The sequence below is a fragment of the Trachypithecus francoisi genome, unplaced genomic scaffold (genome assembly GCF_009764315.1).
Source record: "Trachypithecus francoisi isolate TF-2019V2 unplaced genomic scaffold, Tfra_2.0 Lachesis_group12, whole genome shotgun sequence".
NCBI classification, from domain to species: Eukaryota; Metazoa; Chordata; class Mammalia; order Primates; family Cercopithecidae; genus Trachypithecus; species Trachypithecus francoisi.
The window spans coordinates 71,990,111-72,003,785 of NW_022681457.1; the positions used below are offsets into that span (position 1 = coordinate 71,990,111).

Genomic DNA, 13,675 nt, shown 5'->3' on the forward strand with positions numbered 1-13,675 from the left:
CTTGACACACCTGAGAAACCAGGAGTGCTACTTACATATTGGTAACAAATCGTGTCACAGCAAGATGGAAGGAGGAGATCAATGGACATCTTTTCTGCTTCCTGTGGAACTTTATAGCAGAACACCGAAAAGGTATTCAGATCAGGATCTTCTGATGTTTGAGTGTGCTTGAGAAATGTTTGAATTAAAGTTAAATTGAGAGAGCATCTTATTATTTGGAACGCAATTGGGAAGTCTTAATTAGAAGACTTTCTAAAGCTGATGTCCATTTTTCCACATGAAGATGTGATTTGGCTTGGGTTGAAATCAAAGAAAAATCTCGGCGAGGCACGGTGGCTCACGCCTGTAATCCCAGCACTTTGGGAGGCCGAGGTGGACAGATCACTTGAGGTCAGGAGTTCAAGACCAGCCTGGCCAACAATGGTGAAACCCTGTCTGTGCTAAAAATACAAAAATTAGCTGGGCTAATGGTGGCAGGTGCCTGTAATCCCAGCTACTCTGGAGGCTGAGGCGGGAGAATCACTTGAACCTGGGAGGCGGAGGTTTCAATGAGCTGAGATGGCACCATAGCACTCTAGCCTGGGCGTGAGAGTGAGACTATCTCAAGAAAAAAGAAAAGTCTCTAGGGAAAGGAATCCAGTAGATCAGTAGTCCCCAGCCCTTTTGGCACCAGGGACCCCCTTCGTGGAAGACAAATTTTCTACAGATGGCAGGGACTTGGGGGGATGGTTTCAGGATGAAATTGTTCTACCCCAGCTCTCCAGGCATTAGATTCTCATAAGGAGTGTGCAACCTAGATCCCTTGCACACGCAGTTCACAATAGGGTTCACACTCCTATGAGAATCGAATGCCTCTGCTGCTCTAGCAGAAGGCAGAGCTCAGGTGGTAATGCTCACCCGCCCACCACTCTTCCTCCTGCTGTGTGTCCTGGTTCCTGACAGGCCTCTGGTTTGATTGTGCCTCCTCGCCCCAACCCAAAAGTAGGGATATAAGGTGTAGGGTACCTTCAGCATAATAAAAGGCAGAAGCCCAGCAGGTTTTTGATACCTTCTCAGCAAGGCCTTGTCAATTCTTTTCTGTTTTCTCCAAAATCAATAAATGTAAAGACTTTTTTTTTTTTTTTTTTTTTTGAGACAGGGTCTTGCTCTGTCTGTTGCCCAGGCTGGAGTACAGTGGTGCAATCTCAGCTCACTGTAGCCTCAACCTCCCAGGCTCAAGCGATCCTTCCACCTCAGCCTCCCTAGTAGCTGGGACTACAGGGGTGTGCCATCATGCCTAGCTAATTTAGAGGGGCTTTCACCTCTGTGTTGCCCAGGCTGGCCTCGAACTCCTGAGTTTAAGCAGTCCTCCTGCCTCAGCCTTCCAAAGTGCTAGGATTACAGGTGTGCGTCACCACACCAGCCTGTAAAGCCTTTTAAACAGATAGAGTTGAAGTGCTTTCTGCCTCGGGAGGAAGTGGAGAGATTGTTCTTTCTCTAGCCAGGCTGAAAACAGAGGGTGGGTAGAGTGAAATGCCGCATAGGAGAGAATGCTTTGTAGAAATTCCATGAAGATGAGGGAAGCAGCAGCAGGCCTGCTCCAGCAAGCCATGAGCAAGGAAGAAGACAGAGGGCTGTTAGACTAGCCTAAGCAGTGATCTGGGGGTTTGGAGTGGAAAAATCTGCCAGGGTTTCTCCAAGTCCCACACCGTGGGCCATGGAAGTCCTGGGCTGATGCTTGACCATATCTTCAAATAAGCCCAGAGAAAGATCTTATGAATCAAGCATAGTTTATGCTTTCTCTTCTCTTCTGTATTTGGGCAGAGTAGTTAGGGTTTCTTAAGCATTTCTCGTCTTTCAAGATATTTTACTTTTAAATAGTATTTCATCCAAACTTAATTCTTTCCTCAGACTGACAATGTTATAAATCCTGATGCTATATATACATTAGAAAAAAGAAACCACGTTGGGACGATGAACAAAGTTTTTACAATGTGAGGTCAGAGAGGTAGAGTCGTGGTCCTTTATCCAGGAAGGAACTAAGAGGAATTCACCACCTCTCTTCCTTTTATCAGATCAGCACAAATCACATTAGCTGGTGTGTCCTAGATGGTGTTTTGCTTTTTCTTTGTGAAATACGTTCTCTGTTTTGAATACAGCTCAAGCCTAAAACACCACGTTGTGCCACTCCTCAGATCCGTAGTCGAAGCCTGGCTGCCCAGGAGCCAGCCAGTGTGATGGAGGAAGCCCGACTGAGGTACTGCTGCTCTTGATTCCCTTTCAGAGAGGCAGGAACCATGCGGCCTCTGCTTTCATTCACATGAAATGGGAGTGATTAGCAGTCACTGGTCTACCAAATAAAGGTAGATACACTATGTGTCTACACTTTTACCTATCTAGGTAAAGTGAGTATGTGTATTTAGGAAAAAGAAACCTCTCAAGCAGCATCTGGGTCAGCCAATGTGGACAGGCCCTGGGAGGACTGACCTTCCCGTCTACTGCCATCATTTCCACAGGGATGGAAGATGATTAGTCAGGACAGTGCCTCGTTGTTATGATGCCCTTTAGAACCATATGGAGACTTTCATATAAGTCTGGATCCTGTCAGAAATCAAGCAAAATCTGAATCTCCTATGGGATGAGGTCCACCCATGTGATTTGGTTGGAGAAATGGAGGCCAAGGATTATGAGGCTAAATGGAGGGATTTGAAAATGAAGGGATTCTCTGGCATTTGAAATTTGAGTTTTCATGTAGAAACATAGACAAGAAACCGTAATCATTTTCCATTGATGAATGAGTAGATGGTTGGGGAATGTTCCTAAAGTCTTCCTTTTCTCCTATTTACCACCAATGGTAGGCTACACGTTTCTGCTATACCTGAGTCTCTTCCCTGTCGGGAACAGGAATTCCAAGACATCTACAACTTTGTGGAAAGCAAACTCCTTGACCATACTGGAGGGTGAGTCATGTGAGGTAGGCAGGGTAGTTTGGGGAATAAGGCCCCTGCTAGTAGAGTGCCTTGGGTGTTACTGTTCAGCCATACAGGCTTTCTCCAGTATCAGCAGACTACACCAAATCGTTGCTGAAGCCTAAAGCTTCTGAGACATTTGTTGCCAAAGTAATCCTATAGAAACAGAAATATTGCCTTTCAGAAAGAATGAAACTGGCCTTCTTTGAGTAGGCAGTTTGCATAGAGCATTACTTGTGGAATGAATGATTCTGTATAAGCGGGTCCTACTCTGACCAGCTTCCAAGGATGGTCTCTACTGCCCCCACCTCCACATTTCAAGGGTCTTGGTCCTTCCCTCAGTATACATTCCCATACTCCTAACTGATTATAGCATGTAGTGGCTGGCTGAGACCTACCCCACGGGTTTTCCCCTCTTGCTCTAGGTGCATGTACATCTCTGGTGTCCCTGGGACAGGGAAGACTGCTACTGTGCATGAGGTGATGCGCTGCCTGCAGCAGGCAGCCCAAGCCAATGATGTGCCTCCCTTTCAATACATTGAGGTCAATGGCATGAAGCTGACGGAGCCCCACCAAGTCTATGTGCAAATCTTGCAGGTAAGCAGAGCTGTTTAGGCTTTTTGGAAAATACTGTTTCTTCATGGCACATGAAAAAGGAAAGAGTTACTTAATTTTGTGTGTATTGCATGTTCATGATATACCAGGCATTGTCCTTTCTGTAGAGGCAGCAAGAGCAGGGAAGGCAGAATTCTTACCTTAGGGGACTTCAAAGTCTAGGAGCTGGATAATGACTACAAGCCAGGAAGCCAGTGCTTTTCCACATGGTGAAAACTATGAGCTCACAAGTAGCAGTGTAGCAACATGGAAAAGGGGTCCATGGCAGGCCAGAGGTTGAGTCTTGCTGTTTCATCCATTGGCTCTTATTTTGGAGCAGGTAGCATCCAGTTATAGAATTATGTAATAGTGATTTTAAGGGGGCTTCTGGCCCAGCCTGTGGCTCATTTGCGTTTCAAACTCACACACTTTCTTTATCTTCTCTTTTGGTGCCTTCTCTTGTCCTTCCAAGTTAAGGTTAAGACTAGATGGGGAGGCAGAACATAGGATACCGAAGTCCTCAGGCTAAATGCCTCCCTCCATTTACAGATTTAACTTTAATCCCAGAGGAGTAAGATCCTCTTACTCCTTACTCCTAGTCCCTCACAACTGTGTTTCTCCTAATGCAGAAGCTAACAGGCCAAAAAGCAACAGCTAACCACGCGGCAGAACTGCTGGCAAAGCGATTCTGCACCCGAGGGTCTCCTCAGGAAACCACCGTCCTGCTTGTGGATGAGGTGAGGTGCCCATGGGAGGACAGGAGAAGAAATGGGACTGTCCCTTACGTTTCAGGAGCAAGTGCTGGGTGGAAGGGAGGAAAGTCCTGGCTCCTTTCTCTATTCTTATGAGCCATTTTCTGGTGCTGAAAGGCATGTGTCAATGGACTGCTTTGGTGCTATGATCTGGGAAACATACAGCTAAAGCAGTGGTTAGAGGTCTTCATTCTGAAGCCCCAGCTCAGTCTCTGTGATTGACTCTGCATCTCTCTCCTTTTCCCTGGCAGCTCGACCTTCTGTGGACTCACAAACAAGACATAATGTACAATCTCTTTGACTGGCCCACTCATAAGGAGGCCCGGCTTGTGGTCCTGACAATTGCCAACACAATGGACCTGCCAGAGCGAATCATGCTGAACCGGGTGTCCAGCCGACTGGTAGGTTCTAGGGCAGTTCCCATGCTGTTATTGCAGATCTGTAAGCTTGGCCAAGAAGTTCTGCAAAAATGGTCCAGGTGTGGTGGCTCACATCTGTAAACTCAGCACTTTGGGAGGCCAAGGTGGGGGGACCACTTGAGGTCAGGAGTTCAAGACCAGCCTGGCCAACACGGCAAAACCCCATCTCTACTAAAAATACAAAAATTAGCCAGGTGTGGTGATGCATGCCTGTAGTCCCACTTAATCAGGAAGCTGAGGCAGGAGAATTGCTTGAACTCCAGAGGCAGAGGTTGCAGTGAGTTGAGATCATGCCACTGCACTCCAGCCTGGTGACAGAGCCAGACTCCGTCCCCCCAAAAAAAGTTCTGCAAAAATGAATACTGAAATGGTACATTAAGAAATGTGATTTCTGCAATGCTTATAGTTTCTATGTTAGAATATATCACCATTGCATGATTTTCTGCAAACATCATATCTTGGTGTTCTGCTACCCGTGGACTTTTAAACTGCACCAAGCCATGGAGGTTTAATTATTTTAAAAAATGTTTTAGGCTAGGCGCAGTGGCTCACGCCTATAATCCCAGCACTTTGGGAGGCCAAGGCTGGCGGATCACCTGAGGTCAGGAGTTCGAGACCAGCCTGACCAACATGGAGAAACCCTATCTCTACTAAACATACAAAAATTAGCCAGGTGTGGTGGCACATGCCTGTAGTCCCAGCTACTTGGGAGGCTGCGGCAGGAGAATCGCTTGAACCCAGGAGGCGGAGGTTGCAGCGAGCCAAGATCACGCCACTATACTCCAACCTGGGCAACAAGAGCGAAACTCTGTCTCAAAAAAAAAGTTTTAGCACTTATAACCTGCCAGGCAGTGTTAGGTACTTGGAATAGTGCAATAAACCAGGCAGATGCAATGTCTGCCCTCACGGGCCCTGCAGTTCAGCAGGAAGCACAACAAGAAATCATGAAGAGCCTGGTAAGTGAAGCCAAGTGCAGTGACAATGTATAGCATAGATCTGAAGATTCTCTCACCCACTTCAATTAAAGCACCTCAGATTTTATCTACTTCCAAATGATTCTGATAGAATCAAAGGTCCTTAGACTGGGTGCGGTGGCTCATGCCTGTAATCCCAGTTTGGGCCGGGCATAGTCGCTCACACCTGTAATCCCAGCACTTTGGGAGGCCGAGGCAGGTGGATCACGAGGTCAGGAGATCGAGACCATCCTGGCTAACACGGTGAAACCCTGTCTCTACTAAAAATACAAAAAATATATCTGGGTGTGGTGGTGGGTGCCTGTAGTCCCAGCTACTTGGGAGGCTGAGACAGGAGAATGGCATGAACCCAGGACGTGGAGCTTGCAGTGAGCCGAGATCACGCCACGGCACTCCAGCCTGGGCAACAGGCTCAAAAGAAAAAAGAAGAAAAAAAGAATCAAAGGTCCTTCAATGAAATGAAAAAATAGTTTGAGAACTACTGCCCTGCAGGACACCACTGGTCATTGTCAGTAAAGGCAGTGGTAGTCTAGGTATGAAATGTGTAATTTGTTATATGGGACCTGGGAATCGGGTTTGGGGGCCCAAGGGTGACTTTCCACCTGGATAATCAATGGGCAATCAGCGAACTTATTCCTCTGTCGTTTTGGTTCCCCAGGGTCTTACCAGGATGTCCTTCCAGCCCTACACATACAGCCAGCTACAGCAGATCCTAAGTTCCCGGCTCAAGCAGCTGAAGGCCTTTGAGGATGATGCCATCCAGCTGGTAGCCAGGAAGGTAAGTCCTGCACCCATAAATCAGTCAGCACATCTTTGCTGAGTACCTGCTCGGTATGAGGCCCTGTGCTGGATGCTCTGAGATTGGAGAGAAATTTAGAAAGTCCTATAAACATATAAAAAAAAGAGAGACAAGATTCCAAGAAATTCCTTAGCCTTGTTATTTTATGATTGATTAGAGGGCCATAAGTATTGTGGGTTTATATGCAAGCTAATATGAATTGATTCAGGGAGCAAGCAGTTTTGCATGATGAAAGGGACAATATGGTCAGGTAGACAAACCTGGTCCGAGTTCTGGCTCTAACGCTTAGTAGGCATGCAGAAGGTTATAGCAAAGTTACTTAAAAATTTCCTGAGCCTCAGTTTTCTTCTCTGAAGAAGGATGGGAGTACTTACCTCATAGGGTCATTGTGAAAATATAACAAGACCATGTCTATAACATGCCCAGCAAGGCACACTCTCCAGGCTAGATTTGAGTTATTAGATGCCCCTCCCCTCCAAGTCTAATAGGAGAATGCTCCCTGAGAGTTCACCATAGACTAGTCTCCCTGGCTGCTGAGGAACAAAGTAGGTTAAAAGTCTGCCTCAAGTTGAAAGAAAGAAAGAAAACCCGTATATCCACAAGTATTTCAGCACATAAAAGAATTATAAACTTATTTCTAGTTTCCTCTTGCCGACACACTGTTACCCTGAGTGGCTGTAGCAGCAGCACATGACTGTGACTCCTGCTCAAAACTGGCTACTATATTAGGGACTGGGGTCAGAGGTGAGCCAACTGTGTGCCTGTCTCCAGCTTTGCTTTCCAGGAGGGAGATCCTCAAAGTTATCATCTAGGCGTTTTAGTTGGTAAAGTTTTTCACTTTTGCTGTTATGCATAGTCTAAGAGTCTTTTTCTTTTCTCCGAATGATCCTTTTTTATGCCAACCTTTTTTTTTTTTTTTTTTTGAAACAGTCTCCCTCTGTTGCCCAGGCTAGAGTTCAGTGGCACGATCTCAGCTCACTGCAACCTCCGCCTTCAGGGTTCAAGCGATTCTCCTTCCTCAGCCTCCCGAGTATCTGGGATTACAGGTGTGTGCCACCACACCTGGCTAATTTTTGTACTTTTAGTAGAGATGGGGTTTCGCCATGTTGACCAGACTGGTCTTGAACTCCTGACCTCAGGTGATCCACCCACCTTGGCCTCCCAAAGTGCTGGGATTACAGGAGCAAGGCACTGCACCTGGCCAGTGCTATCCTATTTATTGAGATTGTCCTCTCCCCTTTTCCTCCAAGATGCTTCTGTCGGTTGCTTTTGGTCTCTATCTTAGAGACTTTACGAAGTTGTCTTGGTTGTCCTCTCAGGTGTAAGGGTGGAGATTAAACAGCTGGCTCTGAACATGTAAGTGGGGCTTATTCACTATAAGCTTTGCTGTGGGATGATCTGAGTGGGCCTGTATCACTGTCTTTTCTCCTTTCCCATGGGGATGGTCAGATTTCTCAGTATGCTTCCCCTGTCCTGTCTGGAGGGAGGGCAGTGTTCTGGGAATGAGGGGCTGGTGCCAGGTACAGAAGAGGTCTTCCAGTTTGGCATGCATATAGTAATCATCTATTTTTGGTAAGGGACACCTCTTCTACAATAATGCGTAGCATTCCTAGGACCAGAGACTTTAAACTTTGCCTGAGAATAAATTTCCTTTTTTTTTTCTTCTTTTTTTTTGAGGCAGAGTCTCGCTCTGTCACCAGGCTGGAGTGCAGTGGTGCGATCTCGGCTCACCACACCCTCCGCTTCCTGGGTTCAAGCGATTCTCCTGCCGCAGCCCCCGAGTAGCTGGGACTACAGGCACACGCCACCACGCCCAGCTAATTTTTGTATTTTTAGTAGAGATGGAGTTTCACATGTTGGCCAGGCTGGTCTCAATCTCTTGACCTCCTGATCCGCCCACCTCGGCCTCCCAAAGTGCTGGGATTACAGGCGTGAGCCACTGCGCCTGGCAAATCTCTGATTTCCTACCTTGGTAGAAGAGGAGTAAACTTTAGGGCAAAGAGTTTGATGGGAAAAGTACAAATTGCCATGGCCCCAGCTTTTCTAACAGAGCCTCCCTCAGTGGCCGTTATGTTCACCCAATAGTGTGAAATAGAGGAAGAATCTAGGACAAAGGTCAGCAAACTTTTTCTTTTTTTTTTTTTTTTTTTTTTGAGACAGAGCTCACTGCAACCTCTGCCTCCTGGGTTCAGGCGATTCTGCTGCCTCAGCCTCCCAAGTAGCTGGGATTATAGTCATGTGCCATCACGCCCGGCTAATTTTGTATTTTTAGTAGAGACAGGGTTTTCCCATGTTTATTGCCCAGGCTGGTCTTGAACTCCTGACCTCAGGTGATCCGCCCTCCTCGGCCTCCCAAAGTGCTGGGATTACAGCCAATAAAACTTTATTTATAAAAAGATGGTGAGCCACATTTTGTTGTTTCCTGATCTAAAGCATCTTACATTTACTTTCCTTTTTTTTTTTTTTTTTTTTTTGAGATGGAGTCTTGCTCTGTCACCAGGCTGGAGTGCGGTGGCCGGATCTCAGCTCACTGCAAGCTCCGCCTCCCGGGTTCATGCCATTCTCCTGCCTCAGCCGCCCAGGTAGCTGGGACTACAGGCACCCTCCACCTCGCCCGGCTAGTTTTTTGTATTTTTTAGTACAGACAGGGTTTCACCGTGTTAGCCAGGATGGTCTCGATCTCCTGACCTCGTGATCCGCCCGTCTCGGCCTCCCAAAGTGCTGGGATTACAGGCTTGAGCCACCGCGCCTGGCAATTTTTGTATTTTTAGTAGAGGTGGGGTTTCACCATGCTGCCCAGGCTGGTCTTGAACTCCTGACCTCAAGTGATCTGCCTGCTTTGGCCTCCCAAAGTTAAAGGATTATAGGTGTGAGCCACTGCGCCTGGCCAGAGTTGTGTGTGTTTGCTTGTTTGTTTGAGACAGAGTCTTGCTCTATTGCCCAGGCTGGAGTGCAGTGATGCGATCTCGGCTCACTGCAACCTCCGCCTCTGGGTTCAAGCAATTCTCCTGCCTCAGTCTCCCAAGTAGCTGGAACTACAGGCATGTGCCACCATGCCCAGCTAATTTTTTGTATTTTTAGTAGAGATGGGGTTTCACCATGTTAGCCAGAATGGTCTCTATCTCCTGACCTCGTGGTCCGCCCGCTTCAGATCCCAAAGTGCTGGCATTATAGGTGTGAGCCACTGTGCCTGGCCCCAGCCCCGGCCCGGCCCGGTTTTTTTTAACAAAGATTCAGAAGGCATCAGATTTGCATGGTGCTCTTCCTCAAATCTCTTGCCCATAGTTTCAAAGCCCTCTCTTATTTCTTTACACGTAATGAAGTGAATGTTTTATATTCTGTATCTTTTTTTTTTTTTTTTTTTTTTTTGAGATGGAGTCTCCCTCTGTCGCCCAGGCTGGAGTGCAGTGGCCGGATCTTGGCTCGCTGCAAGCTCCGCATCCCGGGTTTACGCCATTCTCCTGTCTCAGCCCCCCCAGTAGCTGGGACTACAGGCGCCCGCCACCTCGCCCGGCTAGTTTTTTTTTTTTGTATTTTTTAGTAGAGACGGGGTTTCACCGTGTTAGCCAGGATGGTCTCGATCTCCTGACCTCATGATCCGCCCGTCTCAGCCTCCCAAAGTGCTGGGGTTACAGGCTTGAGCCACCGTGCCCGGCCTATTCTATATCTTATAATTATGATATCTGAAGTCTTTAGGGGTCTGATTCTGATAACCATTGATTCTCCTGGTTCCCATGCATATGTGGCTTGGTTTTCTTATTTTTGTGTCTTGATTTTTATTTTATTTTTACTATATGCTTGGGATTCAGTGTGCTTCTTTATTTGGTAGTTAATTGGGGCCTGGGTTGAAGTTGAATTCATTTAGAATTTTTTTTGTTTGTTTGTTTCTATTATCTAGGGGCACTACCAATTGTTACCATTTTTAAAATAAAATTCTCCACTTGAGAACTGTAGGAAAGACAACATAAATTTGAGCTCCAAATCCAAGCGAGGGCTTATGGTTGTAAAAACAAAGGGGAGTGTCCGGGTGGGGTGGCTCATGCCTATAATCCCAGCACTTTGGGAGGCCAAGGTGAGGGGATCACTTGAGTGGGGGAGTTTGAGACCAGCCTGGGCAACATATTAAAACCCTGTCTCTACAAAAAAATTAAAAATTAGCCCAATGTGATGGCATGTATCTGTAGTCCCAGCTACTTGGGAAGCTGAGGTAGGAGGATTGCTTGAGCCCAGGAGGTTGAGGCTGCAGTGAGCCATGATCATGCCACTGCACTCTAGCCTGAGTGACAAAGGAAGACCCTCAAACAAACAAACAAACAAAAAAACAACAAAAACTCAGCTCAGCGCAGTGGGTCACGCCTGTAATCGCAGCACTTTGGGAGGCTGAGGCGGGTAGATCACCTGAGGTCAGGAGTTCAAGACCAGCCTGGCCAACATGGTGAAACCCTATCTCTACTAAAAATACAAAAAATTAGCCGGGTGTGGTGGCGTGCACCTGTAATCCCAGCTACTCGGGAGGCTGAGGCAGGAGAATCACTTGAACCCGGAAAGTCTACTCGGGAGGCTGAGGCAGGAAAATCACTTGAACCCAGAAAGTGGAGGTTGCAGTGAGCCGAGATCGCACCATTGCACTCCAGCCTTGGCAACAAGAGTGAAACTCTGTCTCAAATAAATAAATAAATAAATAAATAAAACCCAAGTTTTTTGTGTGTGCCCGCATCCACCTAGCACAACGGTCAAGTAGGCCGTTTTCCCTGCCATCCCTTCTACGTGATGGGTCTCACTCACCCTGTACTGAGGCTGAAGTGGAGGTCAAGTTTCAGGTGCATGTGGGACGTCCTGTTAGGTTCCATGTTGACTGGGCCTTAGCTTTTTCTTGTGTCTCCCTTGTCCCAGCAGCAGCCCGAAGGGAGGCATAGGGTCACCAAATGTCACTGATACCCTCGGGGTCAGACTGGTTTAGGTGTTTCCTTACCCCCCAGAGTTCCCCTTTCACTTTGTCCTGAGGCCCCTGCAGTACTTCTTGAATCCATGATTCACCACAGAAGGTGCCTCTTCACCAGGCTGTACAGGTGGTGATGGGAGGGGAGGAGAACTGACGAAGCAGGAAGGTCTACAGGGCACCTTTACCAGTTCAATGTGGGGGATTAGAGGAAGGGAAAAATATAAGCCAATAGTCATGTTTGTGTCTTGGGTTACTTGAAAAGTGATTTTTTCTTTTTTTTTGAGACGGACTCTAGCTTTGTCACCCAGGCTGGAGTGCAGTGGTGTGATCTTGGCTCACTGCAACCTCCACCTCCCAGGTTCAAGTGATTGTCCTGCCTCAGCCTCCCCAGTAGCTGAGATTACAGGCTCGTACCACCACACCCAGCTAATTTTTGTATTTTTAGTAGAGATAGGGTTTCACCATGTTTGTCAGGCTGGTCTTAAACTCCTGACCTTAAGTGATCCACCTGCCTGGGCATCCCAAAGTGCTGGGATTACAGGTGTGACTCACCACACCCCCGGCCCTGGCTAATTTTTGTGTTTTTAGTAGAGATGGGGTTTCGCCATGTTGGCCAGGCTGGTCTCAAACTCCTGACCTCAGGTGATCCGCCCGCCTTGGCCTCCCAAAGTGCTGAGATTACAGGTGTGAGCCACTGCGCCCAGCCCTTTCCTCCATTCTTGATTCTGGGCCTCCTAGCCATTGACCAATCCGACCCGAAATTCACCACGCGCTGAAGGGGTGCCTGGCTATGGCTTTATCTCCAGATAGGCTGCACCTCAGCCTCTTGGCTTTGGCTGGCTGCTTCTGGGGGCACACATCTCTCTCTATGCAAGGAGTGAGAACTCTGCAAATGCTTCAATAGTGATCTTGAACCAAGGGTTTCTGATTTTAGACTTCATTTCCTGAATAGTAAAACTGAGAAATTTCTGCATTGTCCACTGTGGAGTTAACTGTAAAACCAAGACAGAGGTTTGGGACTAGAGGATTAGAGTCCCATGCACAATATAAGAATTCATTTCTATTCTTCCTCAAGGTTCCCTGCCAGGGCTAAGAACTTAACTTTATGCTTACGTCCATTGCCAGCACTACCTTTTCTTTTTAGTTAAATACAGAATCTGTTGGTTCTTCTGGGCTAAGGTGGCCTCAGGAATAAAATATTCCCTCTTGTAGGTAGCAGCACTCTCTGGAGATGCACGACGGTGTCTGGACATCTGCAGGCGTGCCACAGAGATCTGTGAGTTCTCCCAGCAGAAGCCTGACTCCCCTGGCCTGGTCACCATAGCCCACTCAATGGAAGCTGTGGATGAGATGTTTTCGTCATCATACATCACGGCCATCAAGTAAGATGCTCCACTTCCTGAGCCTTCCTGGAAGGCTGTAGAAACATGTTTCCCTTTCTAAGCTTTTACTCATTCAACCTGCACTTACTAATAACATGGTTCTTTTTCATAGGGACATTATCTAGTCATGGAGACAGAAATATAACCCTAGGATAATAGAATATTTGACACTTATTGAGCTATATTATAGGTGTTCAGGGTGTAAAAGTGCTATGATAGGAACAAAAAAAAAAGCAGCTGCTTCTCTCACACTGAATGATGCGCCCACCTCATGAAATGAGGGCACAAGTATTTCTGAGTGATGAGTATATTTCCAGATGTAGTTGCTATGTTTCCTCACTTCCGCAGTGACATTTTCTGTATCAGTTTGAGAGTTTGGGGGTCAGAGGGAACCTTACCACATAATATAGGAGAAATTATTTCCCAGGTTTTCTCTTTTCTAAAGACACAGAAAAGCTTTCTTTGACTTTCCTCTGGGCTGGGGTTACAGCCACTAACAAAACTCACATCTGCTCGTTTCCTTTAAGAAATTCTTCTGTTCTGGAACAGAGCTTCCTGAGAGCCATCCTTGCAGAGTTCCGTCGATCAGGACTGGAGGAAGCCACATTCCAGCAGGTGATCTCCTCTTTTCTTTTTTTTTTTTTTTTGAGACGGAGTCTCGCTCTGTCCCCGGGCTGGAGTGCAGTGGCCGGATCTCAGCTCACTGCAAGCTCCGCCTCCCGGGTTCACGCCATTCTCCTACCTCAGCCTCCGGAGTAGCTGGGACTACAGGCGCCAGCCACCTCGCCCGGCTAGTTTTTTTGTATTTTTTTTAGTAGAGACGAGGTTTCACCGTGTTAGCCAGGATGGTCTCGATCTCCTGACC

The 13,675-nt window shown here is 47.1% G+C and overlaps 1 protein-coding gene across 1 annotated transcript in view; it reads left to right on the plus strand.

Annotated features, from left to right (window-relative positions):
• Positions 1 to 13,675, plus strand: part of ORC1 (origin recognition complex subunit 1) — a 32,158-nt gene that overhangs the window by 16,417 nt on the left and 2,066 nt on the right. The window contains exons 9-16 of the mRNA XM_033226371.1: positions 2,139 to 2,236; positions 2,838 to 2,939; positions 3,374 to 3,545; positions 4,172 to 4,279; positions 4,546 to 4,695; positions 6,346 to 6,465; positions 12,641 to 12,810; positions 13,338 to 13,425. Of these exons, the coding sequence (XP_033082262.1) occupies positions 2,139 to 2,236; positions 2,838 to 2,939; positions 3,374 to 3,545; positions 4,172 to 4,279; positions 4,546 to 4,695; positions 6,346 to 6,465; positions 12,641 to 12,810; positions 13,338 to 13,425 (1,008 nt within the window). The remainder of the gene's footprint in view (positions 1 to 2,138; positions 2,237 to 2,837; positions 2,940 to 3,373; positions 3,546 to 4,171; positions 4,280 to 4,545; positions 4,696 to 6,345; positions 6,466 to 12,640; positions 12,811 to 13,337; positions 13,426 to 13,675) is intronic.